The sequence below is a fragment of the Branchiostoma lanceolatum genome, chromosome 12 (assembly GCF_035083965.1).
Source record: "Branchiostoma lanceolatum isolate klBraLanc5 chromosome 12, klBraLanc5.hap2, whole genome shotgun sequence".
Lineage (NCBI taxonomy): Eukaryota > Metazoa > Chordata > Leptocardii > Amphioxiformes > Branchiostomatidae > Branchiostoma > Branchiostoma lanceolatum.
Window position 1 is genome coordinate 18,047,337 of NC_089733.1, and position 12,538 is coordinate 18,059,874.

The following is a 12,538-nucleotide window of genomic DNA, read 5'->3' on the forward strand; positions in this document are numbered from 1 at the left end:
GAATTCCCGCAAACATTTCTGCATTTACAGTATTGTATTAAATAACGATGGCGGTTTAGCAGGTGTATGCATGAGGTTATGTGCTATGACAGAAAACTGAGACAAACCACAGTAGTAATCAAGTATAGTAAACAAGGGACAGTTCTATTTGGGTTCCACTCTTAACATTATAGAGCGGAAATGTATGCATTGACTGAGTGTTCGAGACCCACGAGTTCTTGTAATGATACTGGCAGTTTAGTAGGCGTCATGATGATAGGGCCACACCAATTTAGTTTATTGGTTCTCGGATAAAAGAAAATATGCTTAGGCCACACCAATTTAATTTCTTGGTTAACAAATTTTATTTTCAATTTTAGAAAAAAAATAGTAGGCTGGGGTGAAAACTTGCACCTGACCCTGTTCACTGAAACTGTGTGTACCTTAACTGGAAAAACACAATTTGGTCACATTTTCATAAGGATTCATTTGACTAATTTACCTGTATGGAGTTTAATTAACATGCATGAGATAATAAATCAGAATAATATAGATATGAAATGTATGGGTTGGACATAGGTAATAATCAAAATAATAGAACTATCAAGTGCATGCATAAAGCAACGGAAATTGCATGTTCGGCAATTCCCATATTGAACACGACGGCAAAGTGAATTATAAGTGCTTTGGAGTCGTGGATACATTTGCCATCTCTGTTGCCTTGTATGAAAATAAGTGAAGAAAAAAATCAAGTATCTTGTCAGATTTAGATACCACAATTTATATTTGTATCTGCTAGTGCTTATCTTAATCCAATGCTGTGTGATTAAGATACATTATTATACCATTCAACAAAACTACATATATTTCAATTTTTTTTACTGTCATTCACTCACTCATTTTACTCTTTAATCCTAGGGAACCATAATGGAAAAATTCATATATCGTTGCTAAAATATTCTTTTAGATATCTAATATCATATTTCTAATATCTAAAATAATATTTTGCAGCAATGATATGAACAATGTACCATTATGCAAATGTATTAATTATAGGACTGTTTTAGAAATGAAATCATTACAGTTTGCCAGCAAGCCAGCTGCATGGCCATGGGACAATGAACGATCATTAATGATATCTATTACAATAAACGTCGCACAACAATAGGGAAAAATGACCGTTCACTTGACCAATAATTGGCCTTGGTGGCCGCTTTGCAGTCAAGTTGAGCATCGCTGCTATACCAAACTGTATTGATTGAACTTGAACCCTAGCCAGACGGACCATCTATATTCCGGTCATGATTAGTAATATTGGCTAAGCATGAGAAAACTGAGTTAGAAGTCCAATACTCCACAATAAACAGGGCTCCAAATTCATCTTTGGGACCAGGTGCACTGGTGATCTAGAAATTTAGGTGCACAGGAAGAATTTTGGGCGCACACTTCAAATTGTGTATTCAAACCGTACTACTTCAATCTGCAATTGCATATGTAAGACATCAAACAAAGTACATCAAAGGTTATACTGCTTTTTTTTATATTTACAGTTACAGTAACTTTCAAGAATATTCTGAATACTAGTGTGCATTAGTGCCTCTACTACAGTAAAAAAAAAGGTGCACAGCTCTAATTTTGGGTGCACAGAAGTGCGCATACACCCAGTATTTCCAGCCCTAAGTAAGCTTCAGGCAACATATAAAGGCAGTAAAGTCTACTATTATTCTTCTTCTTTAAAGCACCCAACAAATATAATATAGATAGATATAATCACTGAACAAAATAAGTATTGAGTATTGAATTCGTTTTCACATTTCCATTTTGTTGGGATCAGTTGATCTATGCATGGCAGACCTGTTTTTTTTCTAAACATTTACAAAAATTCCTAAAATCTAGGATAACACTTTCCACGTGGAGAGAAAATTTTATCTTCATCATCATTCTTACATTGTATATATCTTCAACACTCTACAGAGAATGTGGATCCAGAGTGCAACTTCCCCCTCGGTATGAGCAGTCGACTCATCACAGATGGACAGATTTCTTCCACGTCGTTCGTCAACTACACCACGGCACCGAGATATGCAAGGCTCAACAGAAGAGAAGGTGAGACGAAATTTCTGACTGTCCATCACAATTCGCTGTTCAACCAATGATACATTGTAGCATGTTACCTAGCGGTTCGACCAATGAGAGAATGGCTGCATTTCCGTAAAATATTTGCATTTTTTTAATTGCATTTTGCATTTCTTTGTTTTGACAAGATATGTTGAAGAAAAATTTGCATTCATTTTCATCTATTAAATTACTTGCATTCCTATCAATCTTAATTGTACAAATCAACTTGGCAGACATGTATTGGACAACACAACTGAATTGCGTTAGATTTCTTTCATGTCTAAAGTAGTACAATTTAAAGAGCATGTAAGCATTACAGTCGATAAGATAAAATTCACATCAAAATTTTCATATCTAAGAACTTACGTATACTTTTTAAAAGTTTCCTGTAGACGAACAATGACAATAGTGTAATGTTTTGACGGCATACATTGGGCTAAGAGATTGGTTTAGAGCTTGAGACACTATTTTGGAATCTTCCCAAAGGTGGTGGAGGTTGGAGCGCCTCGAAAGACGACTTTTCGCAGTACCTGACCTTCGACCTGATGGATAGGTCGAGAATCACGGCCATCTCCACCCAGGGTCGCTACAACAGCAACGAGTGGGTGAAGGAGTACCGCATCCAGTTCAGCGACAACAGATGGCAGTGGAGAACATACGGCCAAGTAAGTGCAGTGTAGCATACAAAGTCATATATACTTACTGAAAATGCAGAAATGTTCCCGGTGGTTTTATGTTCGCAACTTTGGAGGTAAAGTCTTACCCACGAACTTAAAACCACCACAAAAAGCTGTTCCACTGTGTGACTGTAGCGTTACTATTGTTTCAAACGTGAACTCAAAACCACCGCGAACATTTTCTCCCTACCGACAAATTAAATCCCCTCGAACATTTCTACATTTACATGTGTGTGTATGTAAGTACACATGTGTATGTGTGGATGCATGTGTGTGTGTATGTGTGTGTATGTGTGTGTGTACACATGTGTGTGTGTGTGTGTGTATGTGTGTGTATGTGTGCACATGTGTGCATATGTGAGTTTATGTGTGTTTGTACATGTACTTAGAATATTGTTATGGCTCGTCCATTGTTACAGTAATGTCTTGTCTTTGTCAGCAGGGCTAGCCCTTTGCAATAGCAACAGGCTACATGTACATGTAGTTGGGCAGCCCTGGCTGTGCGTCTTGAACAGCCAAACCCATAAATAAATAAATAGGTGCTGATAAAAAGTATAAAACCATTGAAGCAATGATTTGCCTTCTGTTTCCCCACCTCTACCCTCAGACCCTGAAGGGAAACACCAACGCAGACGGCGTCGTCACGAACACCCTGACCGGAACCTGGATCGGACGTTACATGCGGATCAACCCTCGCTCCTGGAACACCAAAATCTCCATGCGTGTGGAAATCTATGGCTGTCTGGACAGTACGTCTTTTCTTCCTTTGATATAATTACACTTAGAACATGTCTACTGGACTACATATATGGTAGCTTTGAAGTAGTTGTATGTATTATTAGTCAACATTTATTGAATAAGCAGACTACATTATAAATCGGGAAAGACACTCTAAATCCATAAAACCAAATGTTGATTAACGTTTTCAAGTATAATGTAACAAAAGGTTATCAATTTCTACCAATCAGATGTCCCCAGGAACAAGGGCAGTTCTGCAGAATTCTGGGAACGTCTGCCAGAATTTGGAAACTGTACATTGTATTATCAGTATCAGATTCAGATAATGTTATTGAGAAAGACTGTCCTAAAGTGTTTCGGATTTAGTGTGTCTTTCCGGATTTACAGTTGTCACCTGTTAATTTGTTTTTGACCATTTAAAGATCAGAATATATCTCTGGTATTCCACCAAGAGCCAAAAGTTAGAAAATTTTATTCAAATGTGTTGCGGTAATAATTGAAGCAACATTGATGAAAAGCTACCAAATATTCCTTTCAAATGGCAAAGGATACTAAATGCAGTGCTAACAAAATCATCAAGGGGGCACTGCTGATCGTGCTCTCCTTCTCCCTCAAAGTAAAATGTCTGAACGTTATCTTCAAGCCTCAACCGTTCAGGAGCAAAGGATATTAGATGCAGTATTAACAAAATTCTCTAGGGGGCACTGCTGATCATTCTCTGCTTCCCTCAAAGTAACACTCTAAACTATGTCCATCTCTTTTTTCTAAGGAGCACATTCGGCGACTTTCGCTGGGGACGGCTACCTCCGCTACGAGATCTCGCGGGAGGAAGACCGCGTGGCGACCTACCAGGACACGATTAAGATGCGCTTCAAGACGAACCAACCGCACGGCATGCTGCTGTACGGACACGGGTCTCAGAATGACTTCATCTCACTCGAGCTCATCTGGGGAAAGATCTGGCTCCGCGTCAATCTCGGTATGTACACATTTTATTTCCTGGTTGTCAGATTAGAAAAAAGATAATGCTAAATTGAAATATTACCATGAAAACAGTCCGAGGACTTGCAAGTTTTCTGCAAGTTACTGTAAATATTGAGATGTTTGCGGTGGTTTGGGAGCCAATGCTGTTAATGTTTGTTTTTAAAGCTGTCATTTTAAGCTTACGGTCATGTCAGGATTGAGGAAGTTTGGATTTTGGGATGGACGGTGTGAAGATTTTGTCCCAACAAGCAAATTTCTGTCCCAGGGCGGAGGGATGGGTCCTGGAGACAGCCTTGATTTAAGCGCCCCTTTTTTCATGCTGATAACAAATTTCTGGATGTATGGAGTTTCTTTTAACACAACCAGGTAATCTCAAATGCTAACGTTTCGGTGTCTGTCAGACACCTTCTTCAGAGCTTCTAACTGGAGTACTGCTTCTCACCGCTATAAGTAGCCGATGTAGGTGGCGCTTTTGCGGCGAGAAGCAGTACTCCAGTCAGAAGCTCTAAAGAAGGTGTCTGACAGACACCGAAACGTCAGCAGGTGAGATTACCTGGTTGTGTTAAAAGAAACTCCACATATCCTATGTTCTACCAACCTGATGAAATTATTTTCGGAAACAAATATCTGTGTGTGTTTGCCAGGCACTAGCACCTCAGTGGACGGCTACACGGAGGCGACCGCCGGGTCGTTGTTGGACGATGATCAGTGGCACTCCATCGAGATCACGCGGAAGAGGAGGGACATCAGCCTCAAGGTCGACCGGTTCTTTGTCAAGTTCAGGACAAACGGGGACTTCGAAAGGATGGATCTGGACCGACAGGTTGGTGGAATCTTTTACAGAAGCCTTCAGAACATCTACCTATATAATTCCACCAGGGTACATAATTCTGCCACCCTGAAAATATACGTGCAAACAGATCTCACAACAACCCAACGTCCCCCAGCATAATGAACTCCTGTGTACATGTATCTAAACTGTGCATACCTGGTGGGATGCTGCACAAGAGATCTCTCAAACCCACTGTTTTTCAAAGTGGCGGATTTATGTAACCTGGCGGATTTTTAGTTCACCATCATTTAGACATCTAATACTTTAAGCAAATACCTTGAACGTTGCTTGAAAATAAATAAAAAATATAAACATTTTGAAGTTATAAGCACTACAATATTTTAGTCATATTTTAGTTAATCATTTTCTCACAGGCTAAACAGGATGATCTTCTTTTTCCTTTAGATCACGGTTGGAGGCGTGGACTTCCTGTTCCCGGGCGTGATCGTGCGCTACAACTTCCAGGGCTGTCTGCAGAACGTGTTCTTCAACGGGATCAACATGATCGAGCGAACGCAGCGGCGCGTTGACGCCTTCTCCAGCGTGGGGTCCGTCACGTACAGCTGTCAGGGAACCACCCAATCTTCCCTCACCATACCCTCGCCGGAGAGCTACCTGCGCCTACCAGGGGCTAGGTAATGATTTGCTGTTCGACGTCTTTTTATGGCTTATAAAGAGTTCATAGTCGTGAGCTCTTGACATATAAGTGTTAGAGTAGTTTCTTGGCACTAGTCTAAGAGAGCAAGGAATGAGGTCTTAACTCGTGGCTTGCCTTGTGAGAGCTGATCTGGACAGACGGGTGTCTATCCGCTTTATTGCCAACTAATCAGTAATAGATGTCTGGTGTCTCTGACCACCAATGGGTCTTTTTGTTATCATAGCTACACATCTTGCACAGTCTATTGTGTTCACGACATTAGCTTACTAATGACTTACATGTCAGGGAACCACCCAATCTTCCCTCACCATACCCTTGCCCGAGAGCTACATGCGCCTACCAGGGGCTAGGTAATGATTTGCTGTTCGACGTCTTTCTATGGCTTAAAAGTTCATGGTCGTGAGCTCTTGACATATTAGCTTACTAATGACTTACATGTAAGGGCACCACCCAATCTTCCCTCACCATACCCTCACCGGAGAGCTACTTGCGCCTACCAGGGGCTAGGTAATGATTTGCTGCTTAACGTCTTTCTATGGCTTAAAAGTTCATGGTCGTGAGCTCTTGACATATTAGCTTACTAATAGTTACAAGAATATTCCTCAAACAGTGACTTACAAAGAAAGTAAAGTGAAATACACACCTCCAAATTTTTGACGTGTTGTTCACGGAGTGACCTAGTCAAGGAGGCAGGAAGATCTTCGCAAGTCTCGGCCTAGTCTCGTGTTCTCGCGAGACTAGGTGACACTCTGTGAACAAGACGTACAGAAGACGTCGAAAATTTGGAGGTGCGTATTTCGCTACCTTTCTTTTTAAGTCACTGTTTGAGGAATATTCTTGTAACTGTTATTACACGTGACTGATGAATTTCTTCAACGATAGCTTACTAATGACTTACATGTAAGGGAACCACCCAATCCTCTCTCACCATCCCCTCACTGGAGGGCTAGTCATGCGCCTACCACCAGGGGCAAGGTACTTAGTACTGCTTTGCTGTATCTGTATCTATATAGCCAGTATGTAACCACCCTTTGGACTAACACACAAGCTCCGCTTATGTTTATTGAGAAATTAAACTCCAACTAAAAGAATCGACTCACAAGAATTTTCGACCGAATGTCTTGATTGCGAATCGTGAAAGCCAAAAATGTCAACTAAAATTTGTCTTCTTATTACACGCCTTCATGTTGCTCAAAGTCACTCACTTGTTAAAAAAGTCATCCAATCTCATTTATGACACAAATCAGGCATGAAAACTTAATTGTAGAATAAAAAGACTCTTTTTCACAACCAAGAGATTTATTCAACCAGCGTTTTGGTGACCATCTGTCACCTACCTCAAGGCAACTATCTCTTGGTTGTGTAATTAATAAAAGAGTCTTTTTATTCAGTGACTTACCAACCTGATGAAACTATTCACGGAAAACTTTGTTGTGTTCTCACAGCGGAAGAAACACCATCGCTCTTGGGTTTGAGTTCCGCACGTTCAACCGGGAGAGCATGATGGCGTACACGCAAATCAACGAAGGCACGGGGTCGATCATGGTACGTCTGGCCGACGGGCGCCTGAACGTCACAATCGTCCGCATGGTGAACAACGTGGAGCGTGTAGTTCCTATCCTCTCTGGTAAGTGCAGACGGGCTCTCAGGGGTTTTTCTAGAAAAATTAAACAAGAGGGAGCACACACAGGCGAGGGAGCGAATTCTATGCATTTATGGGAGAATCTAACGCTGAGGGAAGTCTGTATGCTGGGGATTAAGTTAAAATCTGAATTCGACAAGGGGGTGCTAGGCCGAAACAAGAGGGTGCAGCGCCCCTCTTTCCAAATTTAGATGAACCCCTGGCTCTGAAAGGTCAATGACGAAGGCCTTGCTTGTTTTTTCTTGTCTTAACCTTTAGCACACTGAAGTAGCCATTTGGCCAGCAATCCTATTGGTTACAGATTGGGCAGCAGGGAGAGGGTTAACTAAATGTATAAACGTATGCTACTGTCAGAGGATTCAGTGCTTCAGTCAGAGGCAATGCTAAGGCTTAGTGAGTGCTTAGTCCTGTGAGTCAGAAGAAACCCTTACTAATATTAGTAATAACTCTGCAGTCTAATTTTTACAATGAGTTCTGGTTTCAACCTGCCAAACAAATAAACAATCCACCATCGTATGTGCACATCCCAGCCTGCAATACATGAAGCTCAAACCTTTAAATTCTTCAAGTAGCTTGAACGTATCATTACTGAACTGCTAGAATCAGTATCAGTATATCAGTAATGTAAAACACTTGACAGTGACTTATATTATACAAATGTTAACCTTGGCTATATGATAAGAAAACTGTTTTTTCTTATCATATCATACACCATTTGTAAAATAAGCACATAATTCAGCTCTTCTTCTGGCAGCAATGTGCTTGTTTCATCAATAATTTTCCATTCATTCAATGTTGGGGAACGCCGTGCGGGAGGTTGATAGGCTTAATGAAGCTCGAGAGGGGAAACGTTTCTGACGGAACATTGCGTGGGAGGCGATCCCGGCCGTTTGGCACGGCGGATGTCGCAGAATGAGGGTAGTACGAGCGGAGGTCAGAGGTCGCTTCCTCCAGCGTAATTACGTACGATTGGTCCAGACCAATCCTACTATAACTGTCTCCTTCTGTCCCGTGCAGATGAGTACCAGAACGATGGGCGTTGGCACAGCGTGGTTGTGAACGCGACCGAGAACTCCGTCATCGTCACCTACGACTACAACCGAACCATCAACACCAACACCGTGCTCCAGCTGTCCACAGGCGACAAGTACTACCTCGGAGGTTAGTACCCTCTCTTGTATGAAGTTCTGTCTGCATGGTGCAGCCATTCGCACACTCTGTCACTTAGCACATCTGGTTCAAGCTCTGTTGTAAATTGACATGTCCCCATAGTGCAAGTGTTAACGCAACCCAAAGTGTTAGGGTCAACTCCAGTCTGGACATGTTGTAAGGGATTACATTCGTCATTTCGGTAAAGTAAAGCCGACGGCCCCGTGTATGAGGGAGCTTCAGGAATAAGCCTGAAGCATCACACCTCTGCACGTAAAAGAACCCAACACACATGTCAATTTACAGCAGAGCTTGAACCAGCTGTCCACCGGCGACAAGTACTACCTCGGAGGTTAGTTACTAACGCTTTGTTATAAATTGACATGTCCCCGTGGCGCAAGAGTTAACGCAACCCCGCGGGTTGGTCATCTGGATCAAATTCCATGAAGCCAGCGGCCCGAGTCTGCGCTGAGGGCCTGGACACGACTGGAAAAAAGTCGCGTCGTCCTATCAGAGGGGGACGTAACACCCAACACACTTATCGAAAAGGGGTGACTCAGCGTGCTGGCTAAAAGCGCGAGCTGTAGCAAAGACGCATTATACTACACTAGCTACTTGAAAAAGCATCATGCTTCACCTCAATTGATAAAGTTAATGGGAATATATATGTAGTGTTGGTTAGTTTCAACCTGTTCTTAACACAGTGGAACATTCATCTATTTATTTATTCAATATTTAGACACCTGGGTAGCCCAAACAGCTATGCTAGCTGATTTCCATTGGGGCCCAGTATATCATATACCCAGACAATAATCACATGATCATTCTGTCCCTATTCTATCAATCTATCACAATTCATTTCCCGAATTTTCTGTTTCCCCCCAGGTTGCCCTCCCTCTGCGGTTTCCCAGGAAGGTTGCCCGATCCGCGGGGAGCTGAAGCCCTTCCAGGGCTGCATGCGGAGAATCGTCATCGACGGACAGAACGTCGACCTGCAGCGTCTCGCGGACGGGCGCCTGGCGAATTCCGTCAAGACGGGCGTCCAGTTCAACTACTGCGGCATCGTTGACAGGTTCGATCTTTCGTTTATTAATTCATTAGATACTCTTGCCTTATCTCGACTAATTTTCATCATCTAAAAAAGACAAAGTTCAAAAAAGATGATCCCTCTCTATTGACCCTACTAGTATTTTCTTCAGTAACAACCGTTTTTTAATGCTAGGCCTTAAATCAGATGTCCTTTTCTAATAAATGTCTTTCTTACCACATGCATTGTACTGTAAGCAATTATCTTTTTTTCCGGAAAAATCGTTAAATGATAAGATGCAAAACTTCTGAATGGAGTTTAAACTGTAAACGCCAACACAATAAATTGGACTTACCCAAATTTTCGACTGATCAGCTCCAGTCTTTGTCAAGGAAATGACAAAGACTGGAGCTGATCAGTCAAAAATTTGGGTAAGTCCAATTTATTTTGTTGGCGTTTACAGTTTAAACTCCACTCAGAATGACTTCTACCAACACAGATGAACTTTCAAGTGAAGATGCAAAACTTATTTATCTACTTTACAGAGCAAGTTACTATTGCATAAGAATCTATACAGATACTAGGGAACTGCCATCAAGCTTGTACTAGCTACAGAGGTAAGTTTAAAAGGTGGTTGTAATGAATCAACTATGAAGGAACAGCAGTTCTATGAGATCAATGAAAGTTGCTTGTTTCCAGATGCACGCCTAACCCGTGCGAACACGGGGCCACCTGCGAGCAGGACTGGTACACCTTCACCTGCAACTGTCAACCCACCGGGTACAACGGCGCCACCTGTCATTTGAGTAAGTAACTGCAGTCTCTTTCACTTTGTGCTCAACTGAAGTACAACAAAATGTGCTGGTTGATATCTTGTTATGCATCTGTACGTTTGTTTCAATCAGTATAAGAAAATAGTAAGTACTGTACTTCAGTTTCTTACACTTTGTGCACAACTGCAACAAAATACATTGGCTAATACTAAGTCTTATGCATCTATACGTTTGTTTCCATCAGTTGAAGAAAATGACTGAAAACTTTGTGAACTCAGTTCAAAGAGTTGTTATTTATACAATGTTTACGTCGATGTCGGTTAGACATCCGCTGTCTTCTGACAAAAGTTTGCGGAGAGGACAGAAGAGACTATAGTAGGTTTGGATACCGGGCTAACATATTAACACATGAATGGAATTAACATATGAATGGCATGCTTTTGCACAGTGCGCAGAGCACTTCTAGTACTAGAAAAGTCAACAAGAGTCACCCTCATTAAATCAAGACCATGTTAGCTCGCTGGCGTAGGGGCCCTGATCTTTAGCGCCGGTAGACATGGTTCTGGCCACGTCACCACCAAAACAGCTTCAGCCAATCAGAGGGTTTGCTAAACCTCATCTGAAGCAAAAGCGCAAAGGACGCTGAGAAGCTATCAACCAATCAGGTTACGTCTCACATCGTTACTTTAGGTTCAGAACAAATTTGCAGCCAAATAAGGATGGCTCATTAATTATTCATGAGCAACAGTGGCGCCAGAACCATGTCTATCGGCACTGAAGATCAGGGCCCCTACGCGAGCGAGCTTAAGTGGAGCGATAGGGGTCCTGAATTATTGAGGGTGCCAAGAGTTAAATACCTAGAGAGACAATTGACTCGAGCTCGTAACTGAACCAAGCGTAACCCAGCACCGAGAGACCACATCTAGCGATATGATAGACGTTAAGCAAGGACAACAACAAGAACAACAACAACAATAGAAAATAATCATGGTGACCTTGTCTTGCTTACAGCTAAATACGAGGACTCCTGTGGTAACTACAACCCGTTCGGAGAGGGTGTTGCTCGCGGAACAAAGTTCATCGACCCGGATGGCAGTGGTCCCCTGGCCCCCTTCCCGGTGCAGTGTGCCACCATCGACCGTAAGGAAACTACTCTCTCTTCTAACACTGTGAAGTTTAGAATAATTCTCCCACCTCATACCTTCACCAAATGACTTTGACTTTCAGTGACATATCATAAATGCTTATAATCAATTTGGCACAAAAGTGTGTGTAATGTTCACCTTCACTTAGCTTCCTAATGTCGCAAGTATGGAATTCCCACTACCACAAAATCTTATTATCTCTTCATTGATTATGCAAATGGCGTATACAGCCAAACCAAATGAATGAGAAATACCTGAATTTTCATTTCATTGTAATAGAGAAAAAATTTCATGTTAACAATTTCTCTGTCGCAGTGCACACTGTGGAAACTGTCATCACCCATGACTCCATGGCACGGACAGCGGTCAGCGGATTCGCCGGCGCGGGGTCGTACAAGAAGGACATCAACTACCAGGGAAGCCTGGCGCAGGTTCTGCCCCTCATGATGCGATCCGAGCGCTGCCGTCAGCGAATCAGATACGAGTGCACGAACTCACGTCTGCTCAACTCTCCAAGTAAGGGCTTTGTGTTAATCTTTTACTCATGATTTCATTATCTATTTCTGCTTTGAAAGTTATGTACTGTAAAGCCAGTTGATATTGTAGTTGGCAATTTTTAAGTGGTTTGGGGGATAAAAGGAATAGTTTTTGAGAATTCTTTGCTTGGAACATCTTTTTGAGTGTTACTTTGAAAATCTTCCAGCAACTACTAGTGTATGTTATTTCTGACAATGTGCTGCTGCTATATCTTACATAGGGAACTGGTACTATACTTTTTGGGTTCCTTGCCACTGCTACAACCACAAAGCTCTGAAC

The 12,538-nt window shown here is 41.9% G+C and overlaps 1 protein-coding gene across 1 annotated transcript in view; it reads left to right on the forward strand.

Moving 5' to 3' along the window:
- The window catches only part of LOC136445810 (contactin-associated protein-like 2), a 41,958-nt gene that overhangs the window by 11,482 nt on the left and 17,938 nt on the right, over window positions 1-12,538 (forward strand). The window contains exons 2-14 of the mRNA XM_066443953.1: window positions 1,954-2,085; window positions 2,584-2,762; window positions 3,382-3,523; window positions 4,282-4,491; window positions 5,141-5,319; window positions 5,734-5,963; window positions 7,432-7,613; window positions 8,646-8,789; window positions 9,058-9,129; window positions 9,663-9,849; window positions 10,504-10,610; window positions 11,589-11,717; window positions 12,038-12,238. Of these exons, the coding sequence (XP_066300050.1) occupies window positions 1,954-2,085; window positions 2,584-2,762; window positions 3,382-3,523; window positions 4,282-4,491; window positions 5,141-5,319; window positions 5,734-5,963; window positions 7,432-7,613; window positions 8,646-8,789; window positions 9,058-9,129; window positions 9,663-9,849; window positions 10,504-10,610; window positions 11,589-11,717; window positions 12,038-12,238 (2,094 nt within the window). The remainder of the gene's footprint in view (window positions 1-1,953; window positions 2,086-2,583; window positions 2,763-3,381; window positions 3,524-4,281; window positions 4,492-5,140; window positions 5,320-5,733; window positions 5,964-7,431; window positions 7,614-8,645; window positions 8,790-9,057; window positions 9,130-9,662; window positions 9,850-10,503; window positions 10,611-11,588; window positions 11,718-12,037; window positions 12,239-12,538) is intronic.